Here is a 15,385-nt window from a genome sequence, read left to right on the forward strand (position 1 = left end):
CATATGTTTTTTGGTGAATATATGGACATGATGTTACAGAAGCCCTTCTACTGGGACTAGAAGGAATTACCATAAACAATTTAGGGGTGGGATTTTGGGGAATGTTTCAAAAATTAAACTTTTGCTGACAGCAGCTAGGTGGGTTCCAACCACAGCTCCATGAAAGTAAAACTGTAATGTAGCAAAATACTGCCTCTGGAACTTCCCATGTGTCACTGGAACCTTTCTGCAGCGTCTGTCTGTGTATTATGTCCACTCCTGAACCTCACATCATCTGCCCTGTTCTGCAGGCTCCACTGGTTGATTCTCTACTCTAATTAGTATTTTACCTATGATTAAGTCACAGCCACACAATTTTCTGGCTATAATATTAAGTTGGTTCAAAAGTTATTGTGGTTTTTGCCATAATAGTAACTGGAGAAATTTAAAAGAATATGTTAAATTAAAAAGCATGACTAAAATGCAGTATGACTAAAATAACATTTTCTTTTTTCTTGAGACAAGGTCTTACTCTGTCACCCATGCTGGAGTGCAGTGGTATGATCTCAGCACACTGCAACCACCGCCTCCTGGGTTCAAACAATTCTCTCACCTCAGCCTCCTGAGTAGCTGGGATTACAGGCGTACACCATCATGCCCAGCTAATTTTTGTATTTCTAGTAAAGATGGGGTTTCACCATGTTGGCCAAGCTGCTCTCAAACTCCTGACCTCATGTGATCCACCCATCTCAGCCTCCCAAAGTGCTGGGTTTATAGGCTTGAGCCACTGCGCTCACCCTAAGATAACATTTTCAACATCTTATGAAATTGTTTACTCTGAGGTCCTTTATAGGTCAAATTTATAAGCAGTAAGGAATGTTATGACGCCTCTAATGTCATAAGATTATTCTAACTATAAACTCAGGCTGCTGAAACATAAATGTTAAACATAGTTGGCTCTGAACACTACCAGCTTGAGCTATATCAATATCCATATCTATTAGGATTTAGTTAACCATAGATAAATTGTATCACAGAATTCTCTGTCATAAAAATTTGAGATTTGGAAAGCACACTCACCAAAAATATAGAAGACGTAAGGCCATCCTATGGTCTGGGAGAGGAGACCACCAACAAGTAGAACAATGAAGGACCCCAGCATTGACCCTAAACAGAGGAGGCAAAGATGTTCTGGTGAGAGGACCCATCTTGGGGTTCTATGTGCTTTCTTCAGTGCCGAGTTGCAGTGATTGATGGTATGAGCTTTAAGCCAAACTATCTAGGTTCAAATCCTGCTCCTTCACTTGGTAACTATGTGATGTTGGACAAGTTATTAGTCTATTTTTATCTGAAATTCCTTATGTGTGAAATGGAAGTAATTATATATAGCTGACTTATAAAATTGTTTTGAGGATAAGATGAAAATATGTGCAAAACACAAGAATATTTGGTGCATAGTGAGCATTCAGGTCATTCAGTTATGATCAAGAAAGGCAGCATAGGGTAGTGCTTTAAAGCAAGGACTAGGAAGATAGAGAGATTGATACATAAGATCTTGGTTCTGTTGAGAGGACTTTGCGGAGTTCTCTAGGACAGTGTATATAAGGTGGGGATTAAGGTATCAGTTACCTGATCCAGCAATGGTGGTGAGTTGACTCCTTTCCAGTGGGGGAGCCCATTTGACCCAAATTGAATACTGACCAGTTAATACCATAACCTGGGGGGGGAAATTCCATTCTTGGAGATCTGAGGTCATTCTGGAACCTATATTCCACTCATACCTGGAAAATATCTTGGTACCTGGGCTATGCCTTGTATAATCCGGAGGACAATGAGCAAGGCCACTCCGGCATTAGCTGCCAGTGGAATGAAGAGGGTCAGGACTGAGGAAACAAACAAGCCGGCACCAACCACATACTTTGCTCCAAATACTCCAGCCACATAGCCACTGGGGATTGGAGCCAAGAATGAGCCATAGTTGAGGGAGCTGAGGATGACTCCCTGGATTTCAGGACTCCAGTCATACGCAGGGGCCTAGATGACAAAGAGAGTTACTGTTTGTCTTTAGCTGAAGAATTGACAGTTTTTATTTTCTGGACTTGAGAGGCAAAAAATAATTGGCAGTTCTTTCCTTTTACATCTCTCCAGTTCCTCCAGTGTATCAGTATCATGTATTTAAAACCCCTAAATATATGCCCAACCTACTGTTTCTGTACACGCTGACACAATTAACCAAAAAGTAAAAATATAAGAGAGCCTGTAAAGAAACAAAGGCTAGAAAGAAAAATGCATCATAAGCAAGGTAATAAAATATGTGGAAGGAAGAGAAAGCAGACAAATCTGTGAAACATATTTTGTAGTGATTTTCATCATTGTAGAGGTAGAATTTATGTCCATTAAATGGTAAAATGTTTCCTTTATTCTATCTTAGTCTCTGGTTACACTCATAGACACTAAGTAGGGGTGCAATCCCCTTAGATACTTCCTGTAGTCTTTATTTTTTTTTCTTTTCTTTTCTTTTTTAAGACAGAGTCTCACTCTGTCGCCCAGGCTGGAGTGCAGTGGCACGATCTCTGCCTCACTGCAACTTCCACCTCCACAGTTCAAGCAATTCTCCCGCCTCAGCCTCCGGAGTAGCTGGGATTACAGATGCCTACCACCATGACTGACTGATTGTCATATTTTTAGTAAAGATGTCTTGGCCTCCCAAAGTGCTAGGATTACAGGTGTGAGCCACCATGCTCGGCCTGATACTTACCTACTTGTGCCATTCCTGACACATGGTACATGTTCAGTAGATCTTAGCGGATAAATGAATCTCACTCTTTCTATAAGATAACTCTTTAAGTCAAATTATTTGAATCAAAGAAAGAGTTCAGAGTCTCATTAAACTTACCATTGCTTTAAATTCTTTTAGAGTTTCATTCCAGTAGTCCTGGGTGTCAGTGGAGGGCCATTCTGCAGAGGCATTGGGCTGGCTGGGAGGGGCTGTGTTGTTCACCATAGCCGGGATGGCAATGCTCAAATTCATTTGTTGTGTGCAAATTGAAAAATTACACAGCTGCAAGATGAAAGCCAGTCCATGTCGCATTGAACAAAAGCCTGAGAGGAGAAGGGCATGCAAAGTCACAGTCAGAATGCTTTTCTCCCACTCTTCCTAAGTCTGGAATGCAGAAATATAGGGAGACCAGACACTCCTCTGGAGGTGTGTAGTGGACATCTGTGCCCCTGAAAGGTAATGGGGGAGGTGGCTCCTTCAGAAGCATTCCTCAAACAGAGACTTGAAGAATGTGTGGAGCTGGTCAGAACAAGCATTAAGGGAGAGCTTTTCAGGCAGGATTCTGGGATGAGAAGATTAGAATTGGAATGGGAGGAAATTGATTTAGAAAAAAAATTGGCTGGGAGCAGTGACTGATTGGATATGGGCAGTGAGAGAGAGGAAATTGCTGGAAACGACTTCCCCGCTTGGGCAGCTGGGAAAGCTGGAAGTGCCATTTATAACCAGGAACCATAGAAGATTAGTTTGTCTGAGACTGGAGAGAGATGAAACCTGAACGATCGGTGATGGTCAGCTACAGAAGCATTTAAACTTCATCTTAATACTTCGATTTACTACTTCATGGAAGTAAACTGCTATTCTATGCTTACACAAAATTTGGTAGTGTTCCATTGGAGCTCTGGGGACATCCCTGTGGTCCAGTCCAAATACATTAGTTTGAAACAGCAGGAAGAGTTCATCCACTCTCCCTGTAGAAAAGTCCCAGAGGTAATGTATGATCACAAGATATGAAGATGTCATTTTTCTGGCTCCTGAAAGGGAGCAAACACTCTTGGAATGGACAGCATGGTTTCCTTTTGTATAGTAGTGCTCTTGCTAAGTTCCAGAAAGTGACAGATCTCACCTTTGGTTCAACTTTGAGAGCATGTCATTTCCCACCCCAAGCCGGCCAAGGCACCATCCACAAAAATCTACAGTGGAATTTTGATCAGTCGTATTGATATGACAGATTAAATTAAGAATGATTGCCACATTTATTGTATTGTCTTCTAGCCTACCCATGTGTGAGTATTCGTCTTTTACTCTGTCCAAGGTGGAATTTTATAGTTAACGTCAGTTAAGGCCTTCACAAATTTTGTAAAGTACTTTTTATTGTTGTGTAACTGAATTTTTTCCCCTATCATTTTCATCAGTTTTTCCCCCATTGGGTTTTGATTCACTAAAGGAATAAAGACAAATCATATGCAAATGATAGAAAAATATAGTTGATTATGTTTACTATTTGCAACACGTATTTCATTTTCCTGGGTAATTTAATTCACTGGCATTTTCAAAAAATGGACTAAATAGAAATGGTAAGAATGGACACCTCAGCTATATGTGTATTTACTGAGAATGCTTCAAAACATTATATCATTAGGTATGCCTCTAGTTGTTGGTGTGACATGTACCTTAATTATATTAAACTACTCTGTTCCTACTTTTAAATATTTTCTATGGGAATACGTAAGTTTTATAAAATTTATAAATATTTTTATGGGAATACGTAAGTTTTATAAAATTTATAAATATTTTTATGGGAATACGTAAGTTTTATAAAATTTATAAATATTTTTATGGGAATACGTAAGTTTTATAAAATTTATAAATATTTTTATGGGAATACATAAGTTTTATAAAATTCATAAATATTTTTATGGGAATACGTAAGTTTTATAAAATTCATAAATATTTTTATGGGAATACGTAAGTTTTATAAAATTCATAAATATTTTTATGGGAATACGTAAGTTTTATAAAATTCATAAATATTTTTATGGGAATACATAAGTTTTAATCCTGGAATCAGACACCTGCATTCCAGTTCCAACTTGTGTGTTCTACTTATAGTCGTGTGCTCTGGGGCAAGGTACTAAGCTCTCTGTGGCTCCAAATTTTGCCTGAAAAATAAGATTCATAGTAAAGTCTACCTCAAGGCACTGTGATAACAATTGAATAAGTTTATGTAAGTTCATCATAATTATAATGGCCTACTATCTTTGTACTATTGGGACGATCTCTTCTTATTCTTAATAGGCTATTTAAAATTTTTAAATATGATGTATTTTGCTAATGTTTTAGCTAGAATTTTATTTAGTATATATAATTGATCTTAATATGTTGTTTTTGTATATATGTGCGTGTTATGTTTTGCTATTCTAACTTTGTTTTTTTTTTAACAAAAAAAGTTATGGCTCAGAATAGCGACTCACACCTGTAATCCCAGCAGTTTAGGAAGCTAAGGCAGGTATATCACCAGGTCAGGAGTTCAAGACCAGCTTGGCCAAGATGGTGAAACCCCATCTCTACTAAAAACACAAAAATTAGTCTAGCGCGGTGGCAGGCACCTGTAATCCCCACCTCTGCAACTTCTGCCCACCACTGATTCTCCTGCATCAGCCTCCCCGGTAGCTGCCACTGGGGAGGCCAAGATTATGCCACTGCACTCCAGCCCGGGAGACAGAGTGAGACTCTGTCTCAAAAAAAAAAGGAAGTTATAAGCTTCCATGTCAATCTATGATCTGAAATGTTTTAGGTACATAGCCATTTTTTATTAATAAATTTTTAATTTTAGAACAGTTTTAGATACTGTTCTAAAATTATGGAGTTCCTCTATATCTCACACAAAATTTCCTCCATAATTAACATCTTATGGTGCATTTGTTGCAAGGAATAAGCCTGCATTGATATATTATTAACAACTAAAGTCCACAGTCTCTTCACATTTCTTAGTTTTTACCTAATGTCCTTTTTTCTCTTCCAGAATCCCATATAGAGAACCGCATTACGTTTAGTTGTCACGTCTCCTTGGAATCTTCTTGGGTATGACACTTTTTCAGACCTACCTTGTTTTTAAAATGTATTCTAAATACCTTGTATTCTAAAATGTCTGAAGACCTTGACAGTTTTGAAGGATGCCAGTTGGGTATTTTGTGGAGTGTCCCTTAACTGAAATTTGTCTGATATTTTTCTCATGATTAGACTGAGGTTATGTGTTTTTTAGAGGAAGGCCACGGAAGCAGACTGCCATGCTTATCATATTAAGGCCGCACACTGCCAACAAGACTTCTTACTGTTGAGTTGATCTTGGTCCCCTGGCTCCAGGTAGCGTTTCCCAGGCTGCTCCACTGTAAAATTACTCTTTTTTCTTTTTCTCTTTTTAATTTTTTGTATGAACTAATATGTAGAAATATACTCTGGAGGAAGTCACATGCAGCAGTCACACTTAAGGATTAAGGAGCTCAGCTCCATCTTCAGAAGGTGGGGTGCTATATAAATTATTTGGAATTCTTTTGCACAGGATAAATAGGCATTTTCTGCTCCTTAAAAATCTTGTATATTTTTTCTAGTGAAACTACCAGAATATATTTGTTTGTTTCTGTGTTTGTTTTAAAAGGAGTAACTTTTTGATAATTTTCTTTATTTATGTTTTTTGACATGTATAATCTTCTTCATTAAAATTTACAAATTATAAAAATAAAATGTATAATTCCTAGAAATCATAATTTCTAGAAAATTATAATACAAATTATACTTAAAAGTTAAATTTTAATAAACAATGATTATATAATTGAAGTTTTTATCATTATAAATTATAATTCCTAAAAAATCATTTACTTAGGTACTTTTCATGTAATTAGTATCTTATACATTTTCAAGGCTTCTGTCTCCTATTTTCCGATAATTACTTTTATTTAATCTCTCTGCCTGATTAATCTGAGTAGTGGATGGTTTGTTTTATTACCATGAGTGGTATATGTTTTAATCAAAGAACCAGCTCTCAGATACATTTTTTAATCCAACTTTTTCGAGATTTGAGTCCACATTATTTTCTACATTTATGTTGTCTATTTCATTTTCCTACACAATTTCCTTGAAGTTGTAGGCTCAGTGGATTGCATGTTTAATTAACTAGTTTTTATTTATTATTACTTAATCTTTGTTTTCTTTTCTTTTTCAAATCTGTCTTCTCCTTGCCGCTGCTAATTCCATTTTAATTCCTCAGTGACCTTTTTTTCCTCCTTAGTTTTGTTTCTCATCTCTATTAGGGACTTCTTCCATATGCTTCTGTTGATTTACTTCCTACACTGTATGCTTAATTATTGTTATTGTCATTATTGAAAACTTTAAGAAATTGAAGATGAAAATATTCCTCAATTTCCCTATAATAACATAGGCACAGCAGTGTGATGTAATGGGTAACAATAGCTGGTTTGAATCTAGCTGCTACCTTTTTGTACCTCTGAGGCCTGAGTACAGGCGCCTATAAAATGGAGATAATGCTAGTAGTACCTTCCCTGAAGGATTGCTGTGAGACGTCAGTGAATTAATACATACAGACTGCTCAGAACAGTGCCTGATGTCGGGCATGCACTCATGTGACAGCTATTATAATGAACTTTTTTTTTTTTGAGATGGAGTTTTGCTCTTGTTACTGAGGCTGGAGTGCAATGGTGTGATCTCGGCTCACCGCAACCTCCGCCTCCTGGGTTCAAGCAATTCTCCTGCCTCAGCCTCCTGAGTAGCTGGGATTACAGGCACACACCACCATGCCCAGCTAATTTTTTTTGTATTTTTAGTAGAGATGTTGACCAGGATGGTCTCGATCTCTTGACCTAGTGATCCACCCGCCTCGGCCTCCCAAAGCGCTGGGATTACAGGCTTGAGCCACCGCGCCCGGCCAAACTATTATCTTTCATAAGTGTGTCTGTCGATTTCTCTTTTTATTTAACACATGTCTTACCTTATTCTTTCCTTTGTGCAAACGTATTTATGTAAGTCCCTTGCAGTCACCCCTACAGCCTTGAACTATAAAGGCCAGTTGTGTGTGACTTTGTTCTCACATTTTTAAACCCCTGCACAGGGTCACCTATGCTGGTTTGAGGCCCAGCTAGGATGCGGTGGTGTATGGGGGTGGGCTGGTGGCAGCAGGTCGTGGGGAAGAGGAGGTAGGAAATTCCGCCACCGATTCAAGGGAAGCTACCTACTATACCATTTTAATTCTGCAATAACACTGCAGCATTTGAGATAAACCATTCCAAATTTCCAAACTGATTTCTCCAATAACTCATATTCCCTCTGCTTTGTAGCACTGGCCCTCGGATGCTGAACTGCAGGTCAGAAAGGCCAGCAAAGTGCGAGGGGAAAGCCACAGGATGTGGGCCCATGCACACTTCACCTGGCACATCCCAGCACTGCAGACCCTTGAGGGGTTCATGGTGCCTGTGGTCAGCCCAGGTCTGGACACTGCCACTCCAAGCTGGAGAGCACAGGCTGAAGCTCCCCAGCATCCTCTTTGCTGTTCCTCTAACACTGCCCCATGCCTCAAGGATGGGAGTTTTATCAGCTCTTGGCTCCTCTCTCAATTTCTTCCAAATTGTATTAAATCTGTCTGCGAGACTTGGAGTTTGAAGTGTGTCGTTGGTAGGAACAATTCCTTGGTTTCAACCTAGAAGGAAGTACTTTGTCAAAGTGTTGTACTTGTTTTATTCATTTCCATGGCTTTCAGAAAGAGGTGCTATTGTAAATTGGCCTTCAGATGGCATTCTTCCCCGTGGAGGTGGGCAGTGTATCTTCCCTGCAGGCTTTTGATATGGAGAAAGGATGCTGTCCCTGATATTGTTCTCAGTGCCTTTCCCACCCTTCTGTGGCCTTCACAGTAACAAAGGGACAAATATCTGGAAGCTACAGTCCTCAGACTACCGTGCAAACAGATTCCATTCAGATTCCACAAATGAGGGCATTCTGGCACAATGTGGCAGGCTAAACTCAATGAGAAACCACTATGCTCTGGAGGCAGCTGCAGGTGGGTAAGCAAGGATCAGTCATGTTAGACATGGGATTTCTGCCTGTGACTTTGGGGCATCCTGAAAATCACCCACTTTGTGATGCACATGGCTCAGACCATTGGCAGTGTCATGTCCCAGATTTCCTGAAAGTTAACCAACCTGACTTTTGCTTCCCTAACCTTCCAACGTCTGTGCAATCTTCTAGTCCCCTATATTAATCTTCTTCCTTCTCAGAAATACCAAATTTGCTTTTGATTTTGTGATATAGCCCAGACTGATAGAGAAGCCAGTGGACCTCTAGGGGAAAAGGGGATCAGAAGGTCAAAGTTATGTCTGTCTTCCGCCCAGCCCCAGAAATCCCTAACTGAGCCTGATAGAGAAAAACTACTGATCTTCAGGCAGAACCTGAAGGCCCAGCTTTTTTCACTCAAGGTTTCTGAGTTATTGGAGCAGTTCCTTTGTGTAACCAGGTGACCAGATAATGCGGGAGGAGGCATTTCTCCACATCCCATGGAATACCTGGATTCAGCTCTCTGAGTATCTTAGAAGCACAGCAAAGACATCAGTAGCCTTTGGGGACTGGTACCCAGAGAAAGCCCCAGCAGTGCCCTGGGAGTCTGATACAGAAGATCGAGCCATGCCCAGTGAGCATGAGCCAAAGGAGATGAGAGGAAAGGTGCTGTTGGATACCAACTGATGAAGCAATCAGCAAGGTTTATTCCTAAGCATTTGTGGGAAATACTTGGATATACAACAAAATAGCTAGGTAAGGCTTGAAGGAGTAGCTGGGGTTCTGCCTTATTAGGTAGGCTGAGACTGCCAAACAAGGATGAATGTTAGTAGCATGATGCTGTTTGAAACAACAGTCTGGGGTAAGGTGATTTACAAAGGTGTTGTCCGATAGAGCTATAGCTTCCGGGTGGTCACCAGAGAAGTGGGCAGCACGGTGGGCCAGATGTTTTAGGAGACTATAGAAGGAACCAGAAGGACCATAGGAGTTCCACATTAGACAAATTATAAATGAACTTTCCAATGACTGCCAAAAGGTGGACTGAGGAAGGGACATCATGTGAATGGTAGTGATGAACTTATAAATGGCAGAATCAGGATGGCAAACTCACGCATTCTGATTTCTGACCCGTGCTTTTACCCGGTATGCTATACCGCACCTTGGTAAAATTTTACACATAAGTTCTTCATATGACTGATTTTGAGGGAGAGACAGAATGATAGGATAAAATCATTTGGCCAGTGGTATAGTCTAGTAGACTCTGAAATTCTTAGAAACAAATGAGACCTTCGGCCAAGACTACTGGAATAGTATTCATTCTGGGTCAAACGGTAGCTAGTTGTAGGATGAATACTGACATTCACATTTCCTGATCTCTTCTGTGATGGCTGAGACCAGGAGAAATCTCTTTTCTTGAAGACATACATAATTCTTAACAGACAAACTGGCTAAAATGTGGAGTCTTACAAAGCATTCCATAGTGGTTAGTGATTTTCTTTTTAAAGGCATTATCTTATGAAATGACTATATCCTTAAAAGAATTAATGAATAACATAGTTATAAGTCATTAAGCATTTAGGGTAAAGTAAGATGTTCTACAGTTCCCCTTAATGCATATGATAAAAAGCATAATGTTGTAATATAGATAAGAGGAAGGAAGAAAGGTGACTTCTATGACATAGTAGAAAGGAAAAGCCCATTTTGGGGTCGGAGCAGGTCTGGATTTAACAGAGCAAAAAGATCTAATGGGACATGCCTTGGACTTAGAATCAGACAAGCCAAGGTTCATATCTCTATTTCCTACTTAGAATCTGCTCTGATTTTCTTCCTTCATCTCTAAATAATGTGATGGTAACTGCCTGTCTTATATACCTTCAAAGTTTCCTGTGAGAAATGAAATAATTATCAATAACAATTTATAGCTATGTAAAATTCTTGGCAATTGGTGATAGCAAGAAAAATGATGTTTATCAGCAAAAGAGAAGTCAAGGTGCCATAGAGCCTAGTTTTGTTGACCTCCAGATTACTGTGCGTGATTTACCTTTCCTGGAGCACTCCTCTTGAGCCGTGTTTAAATTGCCATCATTGGAAACGTCCCCCACTGTAGCCTTGATGTCTGCTCCGGTACACATTTTGGTTCTCTCTTCCCAGGGACTGGCATTTACTTACTGAAATGAAAGAATGCAAAAGCAAATACAGAGAGAAGTTTATATGATGCTGCCCCAGTTCTCGCTAAGAATTAGGAGCAAATGTTGCTCTGTAAGAAAAGCTCTACATTAGGGTTTATTAAAACTAATTTATCATCCTGGCTCTATCACTCACTAATTGGCTGGCTTTGGAAAGGTCGCAGTTTACCCTGGTTCTTAGTATCCGTATCTCACAAGTGAGGAATGTGGCCTGAATTGCCTTGATAAATTGTAAGATCCTTTCTAGTTCTGTGTTCCCATGTCTCTAAATCGATATTAGTATCAAATGAACATGAAAACTGGACAACTTTATTTGAAATTATTTTTTTATTTTTTTATTTTATTTTATTTTTTTTTTTTTGAGACAGAGTTTCGCTCTTGTTACCCAGGCTGGAGTGCAACGGCGTGATCTCGGCTCACCGCAACCTCCGCCTCCTGGGTTCAGGCAATTCTCCTGCCTCAGCCTCCTGAGTAGCTGGGATTACAGGCACGCACCACCGTGCCCAGCTAATTTTTTGTAATTTTCGTAGAGACGGGGTTTCACCATGTTGACCAGGATGGTCTCGATCTGTTGACCTCGTGATCCACCCGCCTCGGCCTCCCAAAGTGCTGGGATTACAGGCTTGAGCCACCGCGCCCGGCCTGAAATTTTATTTAGAAGATTCCAGTGGATTAAATTGCCCAAAAAACTATTATAAACACCTATATATATTACCTAAAATATAACAAACATCCTTTTACATAGCTGCAAAGACAATAAGAGATATCTCCATTGAGTTAAATGTCTGCACTAACTCCAGTGACCATGAGATTGGGGCACAGAAGCATCAATTTCAGTGATGTGGGGGCCTGAGCTCTAAGGCCCTGTGGGGATGAAGGATGAAGCCTTAGGCCTATCCAGTAAGGCAATTGTAAGGAAGATCCTGATATAGAGTCGGATGCCTCAAATGGGTTCAAAACTTGGTTAAAGAGGCTCTTCCCATTTAAACAGTAAGACAGGAACAAACCTCTTGGTCCTGAGTTGTGGTTTAAAAATAAAGAGGCTCCCCTGAAAATTGTGAAAGTTCATCACTAAGTAATGAAGAATTGAGGTTTGGAATTCATATTGTCTTCATTGTCTGAGAACTCATCCCCAGCTAAAAACTGGGCAAAGAGTCAAGCCCAGTCTGATTTGCTCTAAACAGACAACACAGAATTACTGCATTTGAAGCTCTACATAGTATGAGCTCAAAATAAAAAATTATAGACACTCAAGGAAGTGATCCATCCAAATCAAGTTTTTAGACTCAATGCACGGCAAAATTAAACTGCTGAGACCTTCCAAAAATAGAATAAACTGACAAAGACATTATCTAAGTATGCTTTAAATAATAGAAGAAATAAAATACGGACTCTAAAACATGAAAAGATACCAAAAAGAATAGGCAGATTTAAGAGACTACCTGAAATACAAAAAAACAATTTAGGCATTAAAATTTTAAACTAAGTGACTAGATGTAGCTTAATGAAAGAATTAGTGAAATCAAAGGTAAAGCGCTGTGTAAATTACACAGAATAAAACTCAGTGAGAAGCTGAGGGATGACAGCAAACTTAAGAACTTGGAAAACTGAGTGCAAAGGTCCAGTAGATGTTGAATAGGACTTCTAGGAGAAGAAAATTAAGAGAACTGAGAAAAAGGAACACTTTGGGAAATAACAAATAGGAATTTTTCACAATAGATGAAACCACAAGATTTCTCAGATTCAGGAATCACAGTGAGTCTCAAGCTAGAGAAATGAAATGAAAGCTACTAAACATATTTAAGGATACTACAGGACACAAAAAGAGCAAAACTTATTTATAATAAAAGATCACTGATAGAAGAAGAGAAATTAATTACAGCATTCTGTCAAATACGGAGTAGCATTTTTACAACTTCTTCAAGCTAATTTTAAAAAATTCAGTAAATTGGTAGAAACTATTGGAACAATATATGAATATAGATGAAGAACAAACATGGGGAAATGTGCTTCACTTCACTATCAAGAACATGGATATTAAAAGAATCCAGCCAGGCACAGTGGCTCACGCCTGTAATCCCAACACTTTGGGAGGCTGAGGTGGGCGGATCATGAGGTCAGGAGATCGAGACCATCCTGGCCAACATGGTGAAACCCGGTCTCTACTAAAAATACAAAAATTAGCTGGGGGTGGTGGCGCGTGCCTGTAATCCCAGCTTCTTAGGAGGCTGAGGCAGGATAATTGCTTGAACCCAGGAGGCAGAGGTTGCAGTGAGTCAAGATCACTCCATTGCACTCCAGACTGGTGACAGAGCAAGACTCCATCTCAAAAAAGAAATAGAAAAAAAACAAGATCCTATTATTTCTTAACTATCGGTTTTCATCAACATTTTAAAAGATTGTTATCACCAAGCTTAGGCAAAAATGTGGGGGAATCAGCTATTGTTTGAGGGAGGCAAAATGCACCCATCCACTTGGTATCGCTGCTTCATGGTGTGTACCAGAGACTAATGGGCACAGTCACACAGAATAGTATGTTTCAGGACACTCCTTAAAGCAATATTTGTGAAAGCAAAAAGTCAGGAGCTAACTAATGATTATTTAATATTTGCATAGTTAAATGCAGATATTTTTTGTAATACTATACAGTCATCAAAGAATTGGATACATATATAAAAGTATATAAAGATTCAAAAGACAGGTAAACAACCAAGTATCTATAGTCTTCAAGAGATTCACCTAACACATAAGGATTCACATAAACTTAAGGTAAAGAGGTGGGAACATTCCATGCAAAGGACACCAAAAACAAGCAGGAGTAGCTATTCTTATATCAGACAGAACAAACTTAAAAGCAACAGCAGTTGAAAAAGATGAAGAGAGACATTATATAATGACAAAAGGACTAGTCCAACAGGAAAATATCACAATTCTAAATATATATGCACCTAACACTGGAGCTCTTAAATTTATAAAACAATTACTATTAGACCTAAGGAATGAGATATACAGCAACACAATAATAATGGGGGACTTCACTGATAGCACTAGACAGGTCATCAAGACAGAAAGTCAACAAAGAAACGATGGACTTAAACTATACCCTAGAACAAATGGACTTAACAGATAATTACAGAACAATCTACCCAACAACTGCAGAATATACACTCTATTCATCAGCGCATAGAACATTCTCCAAGACAGACCATATGACAGGCCATGAAACAAGTCTCAACAAATTTAAGGCAATCAAAATTATATCAAGTACTACCTCAGCACAGAGGAATAAAACTGGAAATCAATCCCAAAAGGAACTCTTAAAGCTGTGCAAATACACAGAAATTAAATAACCTGCTCCTGAATGATTATCGGCTCAACAACGAAATCAAGATGAAAACTTAAAAATTCTTTGAACTGAATGACGACAGTGACACAACCTATTAAAACCTTTGGAATACAACAAAAGCGGTGCTCAGAGCAAAGTTCATGCTATCAAATGCCTACATGAAAAAGTCTGAAAGAGCACAAATAGACATTCTAAGTTCACACCTCAGGGAACTAGAAAAACAAGAACAAACCAAGTCCAAACCCAGCAGAAGAAACAACCAAGATCAGAGCAGAACGAAGTGGAAACTAAAACAAACAAACAAAAAAGATAAATTAAACAAAAAGCGGTTATTTGAAAAGATAAATAAAACTGACAGACCATCAGCGAGATTAACCAAGGGAAAAAAAGAGAAGGTCTAAATAAGCTCAGTTAGAAACAAAACGGGAGATTTTATAACTGATACCACAGAAATGCAAAGGATCGTTCAAGACTACTAGAAACATCTTTATGTGCATAAACTAGAAAACCTAGAGGAGATGGATAATATCTTCCTAGAAATATGAAACCCTCCTAGATGAAACCAGGAAGCCATAGAAACTATCTGTGCAAAGGAATTGAACTTTGTCTTCAGTGTTTAAATGTGTTACAACAGTAACGTAATTTGAATTATTACTGTAGTTAAAAATAAAGTTCAGGGACATAAATAGGCTGAGATAAAGAAGGTGAGAACTTCCTTAGAGACAGTTGCTGATGTTATCCATCAGGTATCACCCTCACTCCAGGAAAGAAAGGAGGAGGGCACTGTCCTGTCACCAAGTCAAACGATAGGAGCTGCCTGCAAGGGGTCATTCAGGGAACTTGACACATGTCCCCTATGTGTATGTGAGTGTGTATGTGTAAAGCTGAGTGATGCATGCCTCAGAATCTAAGGGCATGAGGTGTTGACTCTTGGTCTGAGGCTGCAGAGCACAGCAAACATCTACACCACACTGGAGGTTGTCATACCTCCCATAGCAGCATGGGTGAAGATGCACAGGTGGACACCAGTGGGCCCCT

The 15,385-nt window shown here is 39.1% G+C and overlaps 2 protein-coding genes and 1 pseudogene across 3 annotated transcripts in view; 1 reads left to right on the plus strand and 2 right to left on the minus strand.

Annotated features, from left to right (window-relative positions):
- The window catches only part of CARMIL1 (capping protein regulator and myosin 1 linker 1), a 468,543-nt gene that overhangs the window by 22,930 nt on the left and 430,228 nt on the right, over positions 1-15,385 (plus strand). Inside the window, exon 3 of the mRNA XM_078368170.1 lies at positions 5,781-5,839. The gene's annotated coding sequence lies outside the window, so the exon portion shown is untranslated. The remainder of the gene's footprint in view (positions 1-5,780; positions 5,840-15,385) is intronic.
- Positions 1-15,385, minus strand: part of SLC17A4 (solute carrier family 17 member 4) — a 28,916-nt gene that overhangs the window by 10,284 nt on the left and 3,247 nt on the right. The window contains exons 2-6 of the mRNA XM_002746161.7: positions 10,857-10,983; positions 2,876-3,081; positions 1,780-2,013; positions 1,609-1,696; positions 1,060-1,146 (exon numbers count right to left, since the gene is read on the minus strand). Coding sequence (XP_002746207.3) covers positions 1,060-1,146; positions 1,609-1,696; positions 1,780-2,013; positions 2,876-3,081; positions 10,857-10,947 — 706 coding nt within the window. The 5' untranslated portion in view covers positions 10,948-10,983. The remainder of the gene's footprint in view (positions 1-1,059; positions 1,147-1,608; positions 1,697-1,779; positions 2,014-2,875; positions 3,082-10,856; positions 10,984-15,385) is intronic.
- The window catches only part of LOC118153066 (histone H2A type 2-C-like), a 30,238-nt pseudogene continuing 25,793 nt past the window's right edge, over positions 10,941-15,385 (minus strand). Inside the window, exon 4 of the transcript XR_013534714.1 lies at positions 10,941-10,983. The product of XR_013534714.1 is annotated as a histone H2A type 2-C-like (transcript). The remainder of the gene's footprint in view (positions 10,984-15,385) is intronic.

This window comes from Callithrix jacchus, chromosome 4 (assembly GCF_049354715.1).
Source record: "Callithrix jacchus isolate 240 chromosome 4, calJac240_pri, whole genome shotgun sequence".
Taxonomy (NCBI): domain Eukaryota; kingdom Metazoa; phylum Chordata; class Mammalia; order Primates; family Cebidae; genus Callithrix; species Callithrix jacchus.